General features: G+C 40.5%; 1 protein-coding gene and 1 long non-coding RNA gene across 6 annotated transcripts in view; one reads left to right on the plus strand and one right to left on the minus strand.

Moving 5' to 3' along the window:
* LOC136097872 (uncharacterized) overlaps positions 1–17,659 on the plus strand; it is a 53,851-nt gene that overhangs the window by 12,287 nt on the left and 23,905 nt on the right. The gene's annotated exons all lie outside the window — the stretch shown is intronic.
* The window catches only part of NFX1 (nuclear transcription factor, X-box binding 1), a 66,663-nt gene continuing 54,856 nt past the window's right edge, over positions 5,853–17,659 (minus strand). For 3 of the 4 annotated variants that reach the window (XR_011737645.1, XM_071804671.1, XM_065830715.2), the window contains 2 exons: positions 14,793–14,894; positions 5,853–13,294 (listed from right to left, as the gene is read on the minus strand). Coding sequence is in view for 2 of the 4 variants with exons in the window: in XM_071804671.1 (XP_071660772.1) it covers positions 13,219–13,294; positions 14,793–14,894 (178 nt within the window). In the remaining 2 variants the exon portion in view is untranslated. Of the gene's footprint in view, positions 13,295–14,792; positions 14,895–16,601; positions 16,874–17,659 lie in introns of those variants that run through there. The other variant, XR_011737644.1, reaches the window with a different exon arrangement.

Genomic DNA, 17,659 nt, shown 5'->3' on the forward strand with positions numbered 1-17,659 from the left:
TCTGTTTCTAGATCGGTCCACTGCATGCCATTATTCCGTAACAACTCAAGACATACCCCTCTCTCTTTCTGTCTAGTCTGCCAGGCCAGCCCTGTGCTGTCTTTGCTGTTTCTATTTAACTTTCTCACAGCCAAAACCAAAACCCCACTCCTCTACCAGGTGATACCGGGCTAATTTCATTGGAACATACCAGCTTCACCAAATGTATTCTTGTCCATAACTGAAAAAATCTTATCTCTGTTTTGCCTTCTCTGGCTGGGCTTTATCCACATGTATGGCTCATGTCTGACCACATTCTAGCTGCTGGAGCAAGTTAGTACACTGCTGTCTTCTTCCTTCCTAAAATACTGGCCTGTGTACACCTTTCCCATTTTTCCTTACCGATTATGATGTGACCCTCATGCAAGACCACTGTATTATAGACTGTCCACAGATTTTATGTGGTTCAGTTGATGTAATATTAGCAGTAATGATAGCAATGTAAGAGGGTTGTCCCCCTAGCCCTAAACGCACAGGGGAACAAGTTAGAACATGCAGGAGGGTTATGCCCAGTCTTAGCAGGCCACCAGGAAATCCCCAAGCAAGCCCTGCCCCATGCAAAGAGCCTAATCCTGTGAGTCTGACCAAGAGACCCATGTATCCAAGCTACCAGGATGACTATGGCAGTTCCTGGGGCAGCATTTGGGCTTTGCACTGTTCTGCAAGATACAAGCAATTTTAGGACAATGTGTGACACAAGCAATTCTTTTGAATTTGTACATTATAGCACCGGACTCATCTGCTTTGAAGACTGCACAAGCTGTTGAGCAAGTACTGTGCCCAATCTTGTAACTTGAATCTCAATAGATTAAAATCACATGGGGTTTATCAGTAGTAGTCAAAATGTTAATATATTTTGTAAGCCAGGTTCTACAACCACAGGAACAATCACTGAAGATGCTTAGCCAAACAAACAGTATTTCACAGACCATAACAAAGAATCCAATCTATCATCTCTGGTTGCTCTGCAAGAACAGAATAGAAGACAACAGAATTTATACCTACAGTTAGTTAGAGGACAAGTGGTGATCACCCAGAATTCACTGGTGCATTTAATACTTATTGGTCTTAAGGACAATTTCTCTTCCCCTATTACTGGCAAATCGTCACAGAACCGAGTGATTTTTTTTTCCTCAATTGGTTTTAACTCCATGCTATTACCTGGCACTCTATCTACCTTAAAACCTAGAAGCCTTCTGATACTTAACCCAACAAGCATGTTGTGCACTCTCTTGGGCTAATCTGTCAGGGAACTTAGTGCCCACTGCAAAGTGAACTTCTCAGATCTCCCAAGTCTTCCGTGTATTGGCTTTCCCATCCACTCCTCTGTGACTTTGCCCACCCTTTGAAGCAGGCCAAACTCGGGTTGAAGGTCCACCCCACATTTGGCAGAGGAGGGAGGTTTCACCAACATTGCTTTGTGAAAGTGTAACAAACATCATGTAAAGAGCCTGGAGAAACAGACCTTCTCAATCTCACACCTACCCCCCCGTTGCCTACCATGCAAAACTTCTTCACCTGTGAGCTTTGATGCAACCATGAATTCCAGGTATAACCCGCCTATTTCTCCTTTGATCACAGTCTACAGTCATTAGCTCATATTTGCTAAATCTCCCATTCTTATTTTCAAGCAACCTCGTCCCTCAGTGTGCCACTGGAATGATCTGCTTACACTTACCAAATGCCTGGGCCAGCTCTATTTCTTTTTGAAGAGTATAGCTGGTTGCAATATGCTCAGAAATACTGTTGAGTGTACGTGTCCCTTTCCTCATTTTGTCCTGCTTTGCTGTCTTTTGCCATCACTGTGAGACTGTTTCCATCCATGTCTCATTCCAGAGCCCAATTTTCTGCCCTTTTAGCAGAAAATGGATGAGCAACATTTTCTGCATTCCATGGCTCTACCTTCTCTGAGTACCTCATGACCCTGAGGCATGCTAGGGGAATCCACACCTGGGCTGCTAGGGTGAGCCTTTGTTCCCCACCACACGTGTTAGTCCCTCTGCTTTCTTCCTCCCATATCTTAGCCAAACTTGCTGCTTCCTGGCTGTCTTATGCCCCTAGACCTGTCCTTGGGAAGCCAAGCTCAACAGCACAAGGCATATGGCTCCAGACCAGTTTCTAGTGTCATTCATCTACTGTGCTAGCATCTACATATGCTACCTTTATGTCTTCAAGAATAAAGAAATGAATCTTCCCCATACCCTTCTAGGACTCTCCATGTGTTTGGCACCCTTATGACAGAATATTGCCAGCTCTATTACAATCTTCTAGGAACTCTGGAATGAAAAGCCCCAGTCATTACCTGAGTCCAGCTATGTAGAAAAAGAACTGTTAAAGCTCAAGGACAAAACTGAGTTAAGAGCATAGCTTGTTTAAATTGACCATGAATTGTAGGATCATATTGGTTGGAAGGGACCTCAGGGAGTTGATGTCCCATTGCCTGCTCCAAACGTGTCCAGTTAGAGAAGGTTGCTCAGGACTTCATCTAGTTAAGTTTTTAAAGTCTTCATTAAAGATTCTATAACATATCTGTGCAAACTCATCCTGCATTTCACCACCCTCATGGTAAAAGTTATTTTTTATTTTTCAAGTCATAGTTTCTCATGTTTCAATTTATGCCTATTTCCTCTCTTCCTTCTACAGCACACTCTGGCTCTGTCTTCTCTATACCCTCCCATTAGGTAGTTGTGGACAGCAGTAAGATCTCTTATTCTCTCTTTAAGCCTGAACAAATCCAGTGCCTTCAGCCTCTCCATGCAGGTCACATACTCCTGCCTCCTGACCAGCTTGGTAGTCCTCGGTTTGATTCAGTCCAGTCAGGCCTTTCTCATACTGGAGAGGCTGCAGCTGGACCCAGTACTACAGAAGCCATCCCTCAAATGCTGAGAGCAGTGATCTGTCTCATTTCTGTCAACCTCCTCTCTTTGTGCTCACCGACACAACACAGTAGGCAGCTGACTGCCTCAGCCACAAGGGTGCACTAACACACATTCAACTTGCTGCCCACCAGGACCCCCTGCCCCAAAGGTCTTTTTACACAAAGCTGTTGTCTAGACAATGGGCTCCAGCCTCTACAGTTGCACTGGAGTTATTCTGTTCCATGTGCATGGCTTTATGTAGATTTAGGCTGAAGACTAAAATAATTTCTCATAGTCAGGGCTGGAAAAAATGGGAGAGCCATGGGTTAAAAAATTTCATTGATTTCATATGGAACTTTATCAGCTATTTCTTTGTAAAACATTACTTACATTACTTAGTAAGTACTTAGACATCAGCTAGCAGGTAAGATGTAGCACTCCTTAAATGCCTAATACAGTTACCAGAAATACACCTTAAATAAAAATTCATTAATGAGTTATTTCATTGCTATTTCAGTGACATCAATGCAATACCTGTTTAATCACTCCCGACTTCAAGATAATATAATTAGAATTGCATAAGCCTTTGAAGGTGAACTGTCTTTCCTAAGCAGTCACACAAACATATACTCAATTAGGAACTTTGACACCTATTTATTTGATGCCAACATATGGAATTTAAACACCAACCTAAATCAGTACTTACCCAGGAGTTACTGCACTGACTGAAGATTTTAATTAACGCTTCCTGAAACAGCATTGATTAATATGTATTAAGATGAATCTAACTTATTGGGTAAGCAGTAAATTCTGAAATCCCTTAAATTGCCTGTTAGAAAAAAAAGTTAAGCTCTCTACGTGCCTTGAATGGACAGAATGTACCTTCCTAACTGTATTGTTTGATAGGTAACTGTCCAACACACCTCACTACTGTTTTCACCACAGTCTTTTATTTCCTAGAACTCAGATTTATAAAAAATGCTCTCTAGTAAAAGATGTAAGCTTACACTATGTACACAATTTTGAAAGAGACAGCCCTTTTGTTCCTACCTACTATATAGTGTTATATTAAGAGGAGTTTTTCTTTACAGTGATCATGATTTTTAGTTTAGTTTAGTTTAGTTTCTACTTACAAATGAAGCCCTCTAGTACTTTGACTGGGATAAATTTCCTATACTTGAAGAGAATAAATATGGATGTAGCAAAAAGACTGGACATTGGAATAAGCACACATTAGATCCAGTAGAAAGCTAAATCATTTACTAGGTGGCAGTTCTTGGACATGATTTCACAGAAGATAAAGTTGTGAGGGGCAAGCAAAGCAGATATCCACACAACAGTCATGTTTTTCCCCTCCTTCCTCTCACTGGGAAGAGCTCCAGAGCAGGCAACAGTAGGCCATACAATGAGGTTACAGAGGATTGCCTGAAACACTAGAAAGGTGCTATGTCTTGGTCTGTGCTCTGAAAAAGAGTCTGTCAGTGGCAAAACACATTTTCTATTGTGAAAAAGACCTGTATTTTCCATAGAAGTGCAAAACTGGACACCTTGACTTAAAAAAACAGTAGCTGATGGGGTGGCAGAACAAGACCTAAGTCTAGACTGTACCACAGCCCTACTCTAGAATATACTGCATATTCAGCAGCAGATTTCACCCACTGTACATAAAGTGTATACTCAGTGTACATAAAGGCACACTTGCCTATCCCTTGGCTGGAAGCTAAAAGGATCCACATGCTGTTACCTGCAACAGGGTCCTGTTAACAGCAAAGGATCCACAGGATCCTTCTAGGACCTGGCTTCTCCCAGGATAGCAGCAACATTGTCTCCTTCCCTCTGCTCAAGAAGCTACACTACTTCCTCCAGAAATCCTGACATAGCAAAGACTAAGAAACCTGGTCTAGAGCTCAGGAGCATACAAAACACAGCGTTTCTAAAGATACCTTTTCTAATGTCTCTGCCACAATGGTCCATGGTTAAATAACAAGTATATAGAAAAAAAATTTGCTCATCAACCATCTTCAGAATCCAGGATCTTAATAAAGGATGAGAACAGCATTTGTTAAATGGCAAGGCTTCTGCTGGGAATTCAGCATCTATGAAGTCTAAAATACTCAAAAACCAACATTATTTGAACAGCAGTATCTAAGCATTATATATATATATACACACACACATATATATATATTTTTTTTTTTTTTTAAACCTAGTAGGGGACTGTTGTGACCACGTCATAACTCAAATTACTACTTCCAAACATGGACGAGGTAAGTGAACAGAAAGCAAAATTGATTTGTCTTTTCTGCTGCCATTTGCACACACTGGTAACGATGACATGTTTGGTCACCTTCTAGTCAATGACAGTCTTGAATTGCAAGATTTTTTTTTTTCAGGTGGAGATTTCCAATTAAGATCTGTTTTGCAATATTTATGCATCTGCAACATGCCATCTTCATCCTCCAAAATATCCTGAAAAAAAAAGTCCGAACTTACTGGCAGTTGAGGTAGTATGACAAAAGGTTTTCAGCTGTCTTTGAAGAACTCTTCAATCTCAGATAATTTCTTGAATTTCTTTAAGTCATCCTGCACTCCACCTGAAATTTTAGGGCAGTTAGGTAACTTTTTGCTGCTGTTCTTCATTTCTGTGGCTTTTGCCATTGGAGATGCATCACTTGGTATTACAAAAGTTTCGGGAGGAAGCAGTTTAAATTGTTTCCAACTTCTGATTTTCAGACTGTTTGCTTTTTGAGTCTCCCTGCCATCTACCAAACTGTCTTGGCAAAGTTTCACCCATCTCCCCCGATCTGTAATCCTATATTTGTTAAATCTAATGCCAGTAGGACTTTTAAGTGACATTAGTCCTCAGTTCCTCCAGCCCCCTGGCTCCATACCACTCCTCTTTACAGTCATCATTGCAACTGAACAGTGGGCAAACAACAATGAAGGGACAATGAGTCAAAATAATACATTTTATTGCCAAGTAGCATTTAAGCTGACATAGTAAAGGGTTTTTCAGATAATGTACATTTCTATTCAGATAGTCATCTGTCCTGTACTTCTGAATCCTGGTAAGGTAGCAGATAATCCTTCATCTCAATTTCCTGGGGAGTGCCTCTTTACTTGCTTCATTCTCCTTAGAGCATTCATTTAAAAATCACTTCAAATCCAGGAAATCACTCCCCATATTTCGAAATTCGACAAAAAAGACTCCCCAGGCTTCCATTTAAATCTTTATTGTTTCTCTGTGGTATCTTTTAACTTTGGAATGCCAAGACAAAGCTTGCAAACAGTTCCAAAGCACTGAAGTTCCAACTTGGATTTATTTAATGTTTCTAAAGAAAGTAGTTTTATACCAGTAACTTGAAAAAATATAAGACTTTCAACAAATAATTTAAGTGTTTTAAAACAATTTTACTTTGCTCAATTCATTATGCAGCAGATACTGTACAGAACTGCCACAGAAACACTGGTATTGAAGTCTACTCAGGCGTCTTACACAATTTTAGGTTAAACCAAAGCACTGAATATTCAGAGCACTTTAAACATGTTAAACAATATAGACAGGTAATAGCACAGCCCAAATGCCAAAGTACTGCCTATCTTATACACAATTTTAAAAGCACTTCATGAAGTTGCATGAATTTCAACAGACGTCACAATTAATTGCAAAAGATGCTTATTGCACAGTCCTTTTTTCAAATAAATTTACAAGAAACAATAGTATTTTTAGGGATGTAGAAAATGAGTAGCATATCAAAGCTTACGTCTTGGTTCCAGTGATGCCAATAGGATTTTTGCCACTGACTTCACTGATGCAAAGATTTCTTTTATCCACTCATTTTTCTATTAGATAAATGATAAAGGCCAGCTCAGATTTACAAAATAGCTATTTGAAAAATATTTCCATGAGCCGCATGTGCAATATGAAGACGAGTTATCACAGATATCAAAACTACAGCCTTTAGTGCTATTCCATATGAAAGTTACAGATAAATTGCAGCAAAAGCAAACCAGAACAGAGAGCACCACTGTTAAACTTTGCTGAGTTCCTTCTTAAGGCTATGTAACTGTGTTCTGGGAGGAAAGACATCAATATTTTTGGTATAACTTTCCCGGGTAAATGTATGGTATCATGTTCTTAACCAACCTAGTAAAAATGCTTTTCAAAATAATGTTTCTGTACATGTGACTTGCTTCATAACTACAGATATGCTCCAAAAGCCATAATTTAGAGATACGTAACACACAGTTCTAGAAGAATATTTTAACATTCATGTAGTTAAGAGATTTAGTGATGAGAGTTATGAATTCTCAGTATGAACAGATTCAGTAATAAATTTAGTCTCATCTTGAGAAGCTGAAGATTACCTTGGTTTTCTTATAAAAAGCAGTGGCAAACTGGTACTTGACTGCTGAAGTGCATCTCACCAAGGTTAACATTGTTATGTTAAAGCCATAATCTGATAAAGATTCCAAAGAGCAGAACTAGATACAATGCTATTAAAACCTTTTAAGTTTTAAATTTCAAATCAGAGGTGCAAATGTAAAGTTTTAGCTATATTCATGTGAAACTGTGTGAAAAGATGATAGGCTCCAGCTTTATTCTGTTTATTATCAACTAAATCACTTTGGTTTTCTGTAATGTTAGATCTACCTGTGGTATACCAACTGCGTGTGCTCCAGTGTACATGCATCTAAATTTCTATTCTCAGCTCACCAGACATGTGTGCCAGCTCCTGTACAGAACCTACCTCTGCATTATAACTATGTACATTCTCTATAGCAGGTGTTACATATTCTCTATAGCTTCAGAACAGTGCATAGTTGACCCTCATCATAGGGAAGTTTGTAGCCTACCTGGGGCCCGAATCAGGGATATCACCAGGGCACTCCCTGACTTGGTGCACCCAACAGACTACTACCCACTGCTGATCTTCCAGACAGGTGGGGAGGAGGCTGCATCCCACAGTATGAAGGGAATAAAGAAAGACTTCAAGGCTCTGGGACAGATGGTGAAAGAGTCTGGAGCTCAAGTGATTTTCTCGTCACTCCTTCCATTTTTGGGTGACAACGTGGGATGGAATAGAAGAATTAAATCCATAAACGATTGGCTTCGAGACTGGTGCTACAGGCAGGGCTTCAGATTCTTTGATAATGGCTGGATTTATAGGACACCAGTCCAGACAGTGATGCATGGGAATGGTTTATCCTGCAGGGGCAAAAGGATGCTGGGTCAGGAATTAGCAGGGCTCATTTGGAGAGCTTTAAACTAGACTTGAAGGGGGATGGGGTTCTAGGTGGGCTTGCATCAGTGGGGCAGCATTCTAGAATTGATGGGGACTGGGAGGCCCCCCATCCCCCTAGGGTGGAATCAGTATGCTCAGCTCGCTCCCTGAAATGCCTGTACACCAATGCACGCAGCATGGGGAACAAGCAGGAGGAGCTAGAAACCTGTGTTCGGGCAGGAGATTATGATCTGGTGGCAATTACGGAGACATGGTGGGACAGCTCACAAGACTGGAACATGGTCATGGATGGCTATGTCCTCTTCAGGAAAAACAGGACAGCCAAGCAAGGTGGGGAGTTGCTCTTTACGTGAGAGAGCAACTACAATGTATTGAGTACTGTCTGGGCACAGATGAGGAGCAAGTTGAGAGTGTATGGGTGAGAATTAAGGGGCAGGCTGGCAGGGGAGACACTGTTGTGGGTGTCTATTACAGACCACCAGATCAAGGTCAGGAAGCTGATGAGGCCTTCTACAGGCAGCTGAGAGCAGCCTCACAATCACAGGCCCTGGTTGTCATGGGGGATTTTAACTTCCCTGATGTCTGCTGGAAGGACTACTCAGCCAGCCAGCCAGCCAGCCAGAGTCCAGGAGGTTCCTCCAATGCACTGAAGATAACTTTCTTATGCAAATGGTGGAGGAGCCAACCAGCAGAGGTGCACTGTTGGACCTCATCCTCACTAACAAGGAGGTCCTGGTTGAAGCGATAAAGGTTGAGGGCTGCCTTGGTTGCAGCGACCATGAGATGGTGGAGTTCAGGATCTTGTGCAGCAGGAACAGAGTAGCAAGCAGAATTGGAACCCTGGACTTCAGCAGGGCAAACTTTGGCCTTTTCAAGCAATTGCTAGAGAAAAGCCCATGGGCAAGGCTGCTTGAAGGTAAAGGGGCCTGAGATAGTTGGTTAATATTCAGGGATTTCTTCTACCAAGCTCAAGATCAGAGCATCCCGACACGTAGGAAGTCAAGGAAGGGAGCCAGGAGACCTGTGTGGCTAAACAGGGAACTGCTGGGTAAGCTCAGGTGGAAGAGGAGAGTTTACAGATCATGGAAGGAGGGGCTGGCCACTTCAGAAGAATATAAGGCTGTTGTCAGGGGATGTAGGGAGGCAACTAGGAAAGCTAAGGCCTCCTTAGAATTAAAGCTGGCACAAGGGGTCAAGGACAACAGAGCTTTTTCAAATACGTGGCAGATAAAACTAACATCAGAGGCAATGCAGGCCCACTGATGAATGAGGTGGGTGCCCTGGTGACAGAAGATACAGAGAAGGCAAAGTTACTGAATGCCTTCTTTGTTTCTGTCTACTCTGCCGGAGTCTGTCCTGAGGAGCCCTGTACCCCTGAGGCCCCAGAGGAAGTCAGGACGGTGCAAGAATTTGCCTTGGTTGATGAGGACTGGGTTAAGGAACAATTAGGCAATCTGGACATCCACAAATCCATGGGCCCAGATGGGGTGCACCCACAGGTGCTGAGGGAGCTGGCTGAGGTCATTGCTGGACCACTCTCCATCATCTTTGCCAAGTCTTGGGAGATGGGAGAGGTGCCTGAGGACTGGAGGAAAGCAAATGTCACTCCAGTCTTCAAAAAGGGCAAGAGGGAAGACCTGGATAATTATGGACCAGTCACCCTCACCTCCATCCCTGAGAAAGTAATGGAACGACTTATCCTTGGTGCCATCTCAAGGCATATCTAGAATAAGAGGGTCATTAGGGGCAGTCAACATAGCTTCACCAAGGGGAAGTTGTGCTTGACCAACGTCATAGCCTTTTATGAAGATATAACGAGGTGGATAGATGATGGCAAGGCTGTGGATGTTGTCTACCTTGACTTCAGTAAAGCATTTGACAGAGTCTCCCACAACATCCTCACAGCTAAACTGAGGAAGTATGGTCTGGACGATCGGGTAGTGAGGTGGACTGCAAACTGTCTGAAGGAAAGAAGCCAGAGAGTCGTGGTCAATGGGGCAGAGTCCGGTTGGAGGCCTGTATCTAGTGGAGTGCCTCAAGGGTCAGTGCTGGGGCCTGTACTGTTCAACATATTCATCAATGACTTGGATGAGGGACTAGAGGGTACTATCAGCAAGTTTGCTGATGACACCAAGCTGGGAGGAGTGGCTGACACGCCAGAAGGCTGTGCTGCCATCCAGCGTGACCTGGACAGGCTAGAGAGCTGGGTGGGGAAAAATTTAATGAAATATAACAAGGGCAAATTGCATCTGGGCAGGAACAACCCCAGGTTCCAGTATAAATTGGGGAATGATCCATTGGAGAGCAGTGTAGGGAAGAGGGACCAGGGGATCCTGGTGGACAGCAGGATGACCATGAGCCAGCACTATGCCCTTGTGGCCAAGAGGGCCAATGGCATCCTGGGGTGTATTAGAAGGGAGGGTGGTCAGTAGGTCGAGAGAGGTTCTCCTTCCTCTCTACTCTGTCCTGGTGAGACCACACCTGGAATACTGTGTCCAGTTCTGGGCTCCTCAGTTCAAGAAGGACAGGGAACTGCTGGAGAGAGTCCAGTGTAGGGCAACCAAGATGATCAAGGGAGTGGAGCATCTCCCTTATGAGGAAAGACTGAGGGAGCTGGGTCTATTTAGTTTGGAGAGGAGGAGACTGAGGGGTGACCTTATTATTGTTTACAAATATACAAAGGGTGAGTGTCACGAGGAGGGAGCCAGGCTCTTCTCGGTGACAAACAGTGGTAGGACAAGGAGTAATGGGTTTAAGCTGGAACATAAGAGGTTCCACTTAAACTTGAGAAGAAACTTCTTCTCAGTGAGGGTAACAGAGCACTGGAACAGGCTGCCCAGGGAGGTTGTGGAGTCTCCTACTCTGGAGACATTCAAAACCCGCCTGGACACGTTCCTGTGTAGCCTCATCTAGGTGTTCCTGCTCTGGCAGGGGGATTGGACTAGATGATCTTTCGAGGTCCCCTTCCAATCCCTAGCATTCTATGATTCTATATTAAAATAGCTCTGAGTTTCAAAACCAGAATTAGATTTTGTCTGGCCACACTGAGCTGGCACTTGTCTGCAAGCACTGGAACCGATACACTCCTCTCAATGAAGAGATTGAAGAAATACATTTCTAGAAAGATGCTCAGCAACTTATTTTTCAGCTGAACTTAGCAAAGCAATACACCTTGTAGAATCAAACATTAATTTGCTTAAGAAATTAGGGCAATACAAGCCATGTAAATTTATTTTTAATTTCTGTTCACAAAATGTTAGACAAAAAAGGTAAAACCAACTTAAACCACTACATGCAAAGTAAAAGCCTGAACACTCTTGAGGGTTGAGAATCCTTCTGGTAACTATTTTAGCTGAAGCATATGCATTTCAAATGTTTAGAAACATGTAAGACTGCTTAATATTTTATGTGAAATAATAAGCTCCTACAAAAATAAGCAATAACAGCATGCATTTTTATTTTCAAACATTTGGGGGGACAGATACAGTCTCTGTGAGCTTGCTGCTCATTCTTTCATGTTTCACAAGCTCTTCAAGATGCAATGTAGCCACAGAATGCTTCACAGTTAAGGCTCAGGGTCGCATTTAACTCTCAGTGAACCTAAGCATGGATAACTGACTTCCATTTTCTTGGCAACAAATATTACACTACACCATAGTAAGCTGACTGAAAAACAAATCAACAAGAGATGACAAGTCTTCTGCTAGATCCGCTTCTTCATTATCATAAGTCTCTTTTAGCAGCAGCCTCTTATGCTGCACAGGGGACTTGCCTCTAATACTACATGTAGCCAGCCACAAGGAACAAGAAACGAAAGTGCATCAGATTTACTGAAGTTATTCATTCAAAAAAACATCCTCAAGTGAACAGACATTAGGCATATTCAGAGCTGTGCCACCTCTTCTGATCTCCTCTCCCTACTCACCTACCTTAAGTCATCTGGAAACAATTCACCATCTATGATACCTTCACTGTTTAAAAACATCATCCCATTTTGTTTATGGCACTTCACATAAAACAAAGATGTTCCAATACCAAACAGTTTAGACAGATGGTCTTATAAGTTTTACAAATGTTGTTCCAAATTCGTAACATACTTAAAACAAAATTCATACATTCACCTTAAGCTTGCATAGTACAGAAAAAGATTATAAACCCCCAACAAAACCATGCAAAAACAAAACCCAGAAGACTATCAAGCTAATGTACCTAAATGCAAATTAAACCAAATAGAACACCAAAACTATATATAAAGTCTACGTTTGTTCAAGGTCTTGAATAACAAAGTATTAATAATTTTATGGTGATGTTTTTTCTGGGGGGGTGGTTTTTGTTTTGTTTGGGGTTTTTTTTTTGTGGGGTTTTGGTGTTGTGTTTTTTGGTGGTGTTCTTTTTTATTTTGGTCCCTTTTTCTTTTTGTCTTCCCCGGCCGCCCACATCGTATTTGAGATAAAGTAAAGTAAGTCTTAATTCCCCACCTTCCGCAAATCCTGGTTCTTCAGATACCAAAGGAAGTCTGTGCTCTTAATGGGCATTTAGTGTAAATATTCATGCTTAGACTAAATTTTATATTTCCTTCCATGTAGAAGAGTAACTCAAATCCCCAAATTTAGCACATTAACACAAAAGTTAATTAATAAAATACAAAAACATATCAAGAAATATTTCCATCAGTGTTTTGATATAGATTATTTCTGATCCATTATAAGTTTGGTGAGATATTTCAAAATAAATCTTTGAGATTTATCATTGTTCTTACTACCGCCAAAAATATATTTGATTACCAGTTCTCTCACTTTAAAGGCATCAATGGAAATCTACATCATTCTGACAGCACATTATTAAAAAAATTGCACCAAACCCAGGTTTAAAAAGCTATGCTACTGTATTATGCAGTTACACAAACTGCAGAAATGCATAACTTTTTAAATTATCGCAATCCATCTAACATTAGATGTTAAATCATGAATATGCCCAAAAATTGATCATTTGACAGATAACGAAAAAGCCTCCTCACACAATAACTTAGTATCTTCACCTCTAAGCTTTTGTACCATAATTCTACATCAATCATTTCAATCCTGGACATCAAAGTAGTCAATTACTGGCTCTTCTTTTAATGGCTTGGATAAACCACTGTTTCCACTACCTCTGAAATTATAAGAATATCAGATGTTACTTACTTGCATGAAAAACAAGATAGAAAGTAAACTTAAATCACCAACTCCCATAATGTCTCAGTGTCCACATGAACACTGCATTGGTAAATGGCATGCATTTCTAAATTATGATTTAATGGAAGTACCTTAATGCTCCTGAAGGCCTTTGTTAATTGATTTTTGGAAAAAACATATACTTTATTAAATTAATGTACACCAATATGTGGCTGAATTGAAACAATTTGTTTTGTGGTTTTACCAGAAAATACCATTTACTGGTAACATTTATTACAAAACCAATACTTCGCTGAATACTAAATGCTCAGCATGCCTTTTTAAAAGAAAGAGTGAAAGAAATACTGCGAAAGTGAGTTGATCTAATCTGCTTGCTTTTAAAAGCAAGAGTAACCAAAAAATATATGGTAATATCAAATTCAAACACTGCAGAGATTTATTTTTTTTATAAGACAGTATTAGACTTTGCAGAAGATTTTGTAGAATTGAGCACTTCTAGGAATTACAAACAAATGGCTAAAATCCTTTTTAAATTTAGTTTTGCCACATAACCACCTTTCATTAGGGTCACTGAAGACAGGAATCCCACAGAAGTGAGTGGCAATAAGGACTAACAACCTTTTTAAAATTCACATTGAGTTACATCATGAGCAGTCATTTTAGTCATGTTTTGCTCTAGATGCTTAGTTCTGAAACAATTTAAATCTTCTCAGAACAGCCTACTTTGTATTCCAGCAGCACCTTAAGCATCCAAAGCTACTGCAAAATTAAGCTCTCCCTTTCTGCAAATGATACTTCACAGAACACAATTTCAAATGCTAATTTGGAAATAACTTGGGTGGAAAAGTTTTGAAAAGTAAACTTGAACAAAGAATAAGCCATCCATTATTTTAATTCATAACTATGAAATTCATAATTCATAACTATAAGATGACAACAGGTAACTGAAGTTGGCAGGTCATACAAAGTAAAGGCTGTTCTATGAGACTATTCACCGAGAAGCCTTATATATCCCATCTGCAGTAGTTTTCACTAAGAAAAATGGTAGTTCACCTTCAGGTAACTGTGTAGTCTTATCTACACAAGAAAAATACATTTACTACCTGTCTTACTGGCATAAAATTATTTGGACATTACTCTTTTAAACAGAACAGTTAAAGGTAAAAAAATCCCAAAGTCTCCAAAACAGTTCTCTTCCCAACTATCTAATTTTATTAAAAAAAATGAAAAGAAACCCTCCACACTATTTGTTACATTACTACTCCTATACCACGTAGCAAATCCTACATTTTCTTAGCACTTCATTTCAGGTTTACTTCTGTGGGAAAAAAAAAAAAAAAGTGCAGGCTGCAAGCTCCAAAGCTGTGTGTGGGTTGTGAAAACAATGCAACAGGGAATCTAAAGTTGAAGCTTATGAACACTCAGGTAACTCAGCACAAAATTGAAGTATACTGTTTTATAAACAAATTCCTTACCTATCTGCTTGTTTGTAATGAGGAATAGGAGGTGGAGGCCTGCTCTGCAACTCTTTATCTAGCACAGAAGTTAAGGTATTGCTTGGACAAATGGATTTCCCTCTAGAGAAATAAAAGAAAGGTTATTTAATTCAATAGGAAATTCTGGTGTCATATTTGCATACTTAAATCACCTGTTAAAATATTCAGTTTTCCAACCACTGAGACCAATAGTGTGAAGAGCCCATTTTCATTACAAAGAACAAGATATCCAGTATTCTAAATGTCTCTTGATTGCTGTCTATAAAAGATGCAGAAGCAGCTTCCAAGATTTGAATGCTGGTGCCCAGACTCCTTCCTTTCTGCATGTGAAGTGCACAGCTCATTTCTACTATGAAGTGTACAACATGACCAACTGTTAAAATACCAAAAATGCAATACTTGCCTCTGGGGCAAATAAGCTGAATAAATTAAAATTCTTAAACCTTGTCAAACTCAATTTCTTACCCATCTTGCACTTTCCTCTAAACCCAAGCTACTGACATTTTAAGACCCAACTCCTTCTGGTACACTAAATTGGATTGCTTTTGTATTTCTATCTGAATGGTTTATATTGGATATTAGGAAAATTGTCTTCACTGAAAGAGCTGTAAAGCACTGGAACAGGCTGCCCAGGGAAGCGACTGAGTCACTATCCCTGGAGGTGTTTAAAAGATGTGTAGACATGGTGCTTAGGAACACGGTTTAGCGGTGGACTTCATAGTGTTAGGTTGACAGTTGGACTCAATGGTCTTAAGGGTCTTTTCCAACCTAAACGATTCTATGATTCTGTGTCAACCACTAAATAATGTTTCCTCCTCGTTTATTTTATTCATGATTCTTTTTTTTAAAGTCCTTAACACGATAGAGTACCTTCAGGATGTCATCAGAACTTCTGTCAAATTGGAAGTGAAAGTTATTCCAGATACCAGAAAGGCTGCAGAGACAGTTAACTTGTTAAGTAAAATGACCTCGTACCTGGAGATCAAGTACTGAAATGTGCCCAGAAAAACTTAAAGAAGCCAAAGAATAAGTCTGTTCCCTCAGAGCATATAATTTTCTTTCAACTCTGCCACTGGACTGTACAGTTTTTGCCTTCTGTGGTGCAGCTGCCATGATCTGATAAGGGTGTTCCATGTAACTACAGGGGTTTTAATTTCTTCAGGTCTTTGTTCCTGCTGGTCTTGTGTAGCCTTCAACTAGATAATCACTCCTAAACTGTCTCTAGACTGACCTCATTAAAAGAAAACAAAATCCTACATGAAGAAGAATAATAGAGAACACCTTGATGACACTATGGCAGGATGTGGTTTTCTCAGTGAGAATAACGTGTGGAGACTCTGAAACGTTCTTGAAAAGCCCTCTTGTTTGTGAGGAGAGAGATAACCTATTCATGCTCCTGGAAGGAGCAAGAAAAGGATGGGTCTTACAGAGATGACTGTTCAGAAAAACAGCTCCAGGATGGCTCAAGCCCGTATGAGCTGCTTAAATACTGGTCACTACATAACAACTAGCAGACACCCATTAACAGGTTATAAGCACCACAGTTATTCATAGGAGGAAGAAATTAAAATGGCTAAAAGACTTAAAACACTGACAGGTACAGTCAAGTGCATGTGTTGACTTGGAGAGGAAAGCCTTCCCCTTTTCACCATACCAGTCTGGACATTACCTTTGAACCTGGTTCAGAAGGAATCTGGTATTGCAACTGCTTGAAAGATAGTGACTGCAATGATGACCAACAGGGAAGCACAGAGAAAGGCACTTGCAAAGATTCACTCAGAGACTTACAATTCAAACGATAGCAGAACTGTAATTCAGATCAGCCTTGACGGTCAGTACTGGGTATGCTCTTTATGTGGCAATGCTGTACGTCAGTGATTCTAATGAAGCTAATATGATCAGCTCTTACTGAAGTGGTGTAATGATTATGGAGGCACGGACTGAGGACAAAGCAGATTTGTGGTGTTTGTTTGCTTCTAGATATTTGAAAAAGGAAGAATGGTCTCTTTGCCTAGCATCATTTTGAATTATCCATACTCAGAGGAGCCCATAATAGAAATCTGTAGGGAATACCGAGAGCAGGATGAAAAAAAAATTAATCAAACCATTTGGACTTTCTGGTGACTTCTAGCCCCTGGACTTGAAGAAACTACTGTGAAATAATAAAAAATATCACCCTTGAACCTGAGCTATCACTTGTCTGTGGCTTCAATGCTTTCTATGCCTTTAAGAAGGGGCAAATACAAAACCAATAAAAAGCAGCTTTGGATTAATCCACTGAAATAAGAAACACTGATATGCATCCCTGGAGATGTTTAAAAGGCATATAGATGAGGTTCTTAGGGACATGGTTTAGTGTTAGAGTTAGGTTATGGTCGGACTCTATGATCCTGAGGATCTCTTCCAACCAAAATGATTCTATGATTGTTAGTAGACCACTCAGTGTCTGTAAGAGTGGCAGAGATCCAATAGCAGCATGTGTGTTCTGCACAGTACACTGTTGCCTGACCAACGCAAGGGAAGGAGAAAGTGTGCAATCTCTTCTAAAACCACAGGAGAAGACCTCCCATTCTCAAGACACAAGATACATCTTTGTCTTTAAAGCATAGTCATCTAATTTCTCATTCCAAACCCCAACCACATCTACTACTTTTTCTAAAATAAGCCTTTTCCAATATAATATCTTTTCTCACCTTCCTTTACTAGAAATGAAATGAGTATCTTAAATTGTTTCATGGAAACAGAAAGGAGTACCAAAGTGGTGTTGCATCTCTCTTGGAAGAAATCAAGATTGTCACTAAGCGACCAACCCATGAACAGGCTCAGGAGCAGCTCATGGCACTCTA

Source organism: Patagioenas fasciata, chromosome 2, assembly GCF_037038585.1.
Source record: "Patagioenas fasciata isolate bPatFas1 chromosome 2, bPatFas1.hap1, whole genome shotgun sequence".
NCBI classification, from domain to species: Eukaryota; Metazoa; Chordata; class Aves; order Columbiformes; family Columbidae; genus Patagioenas; species Patagioenas fasciata.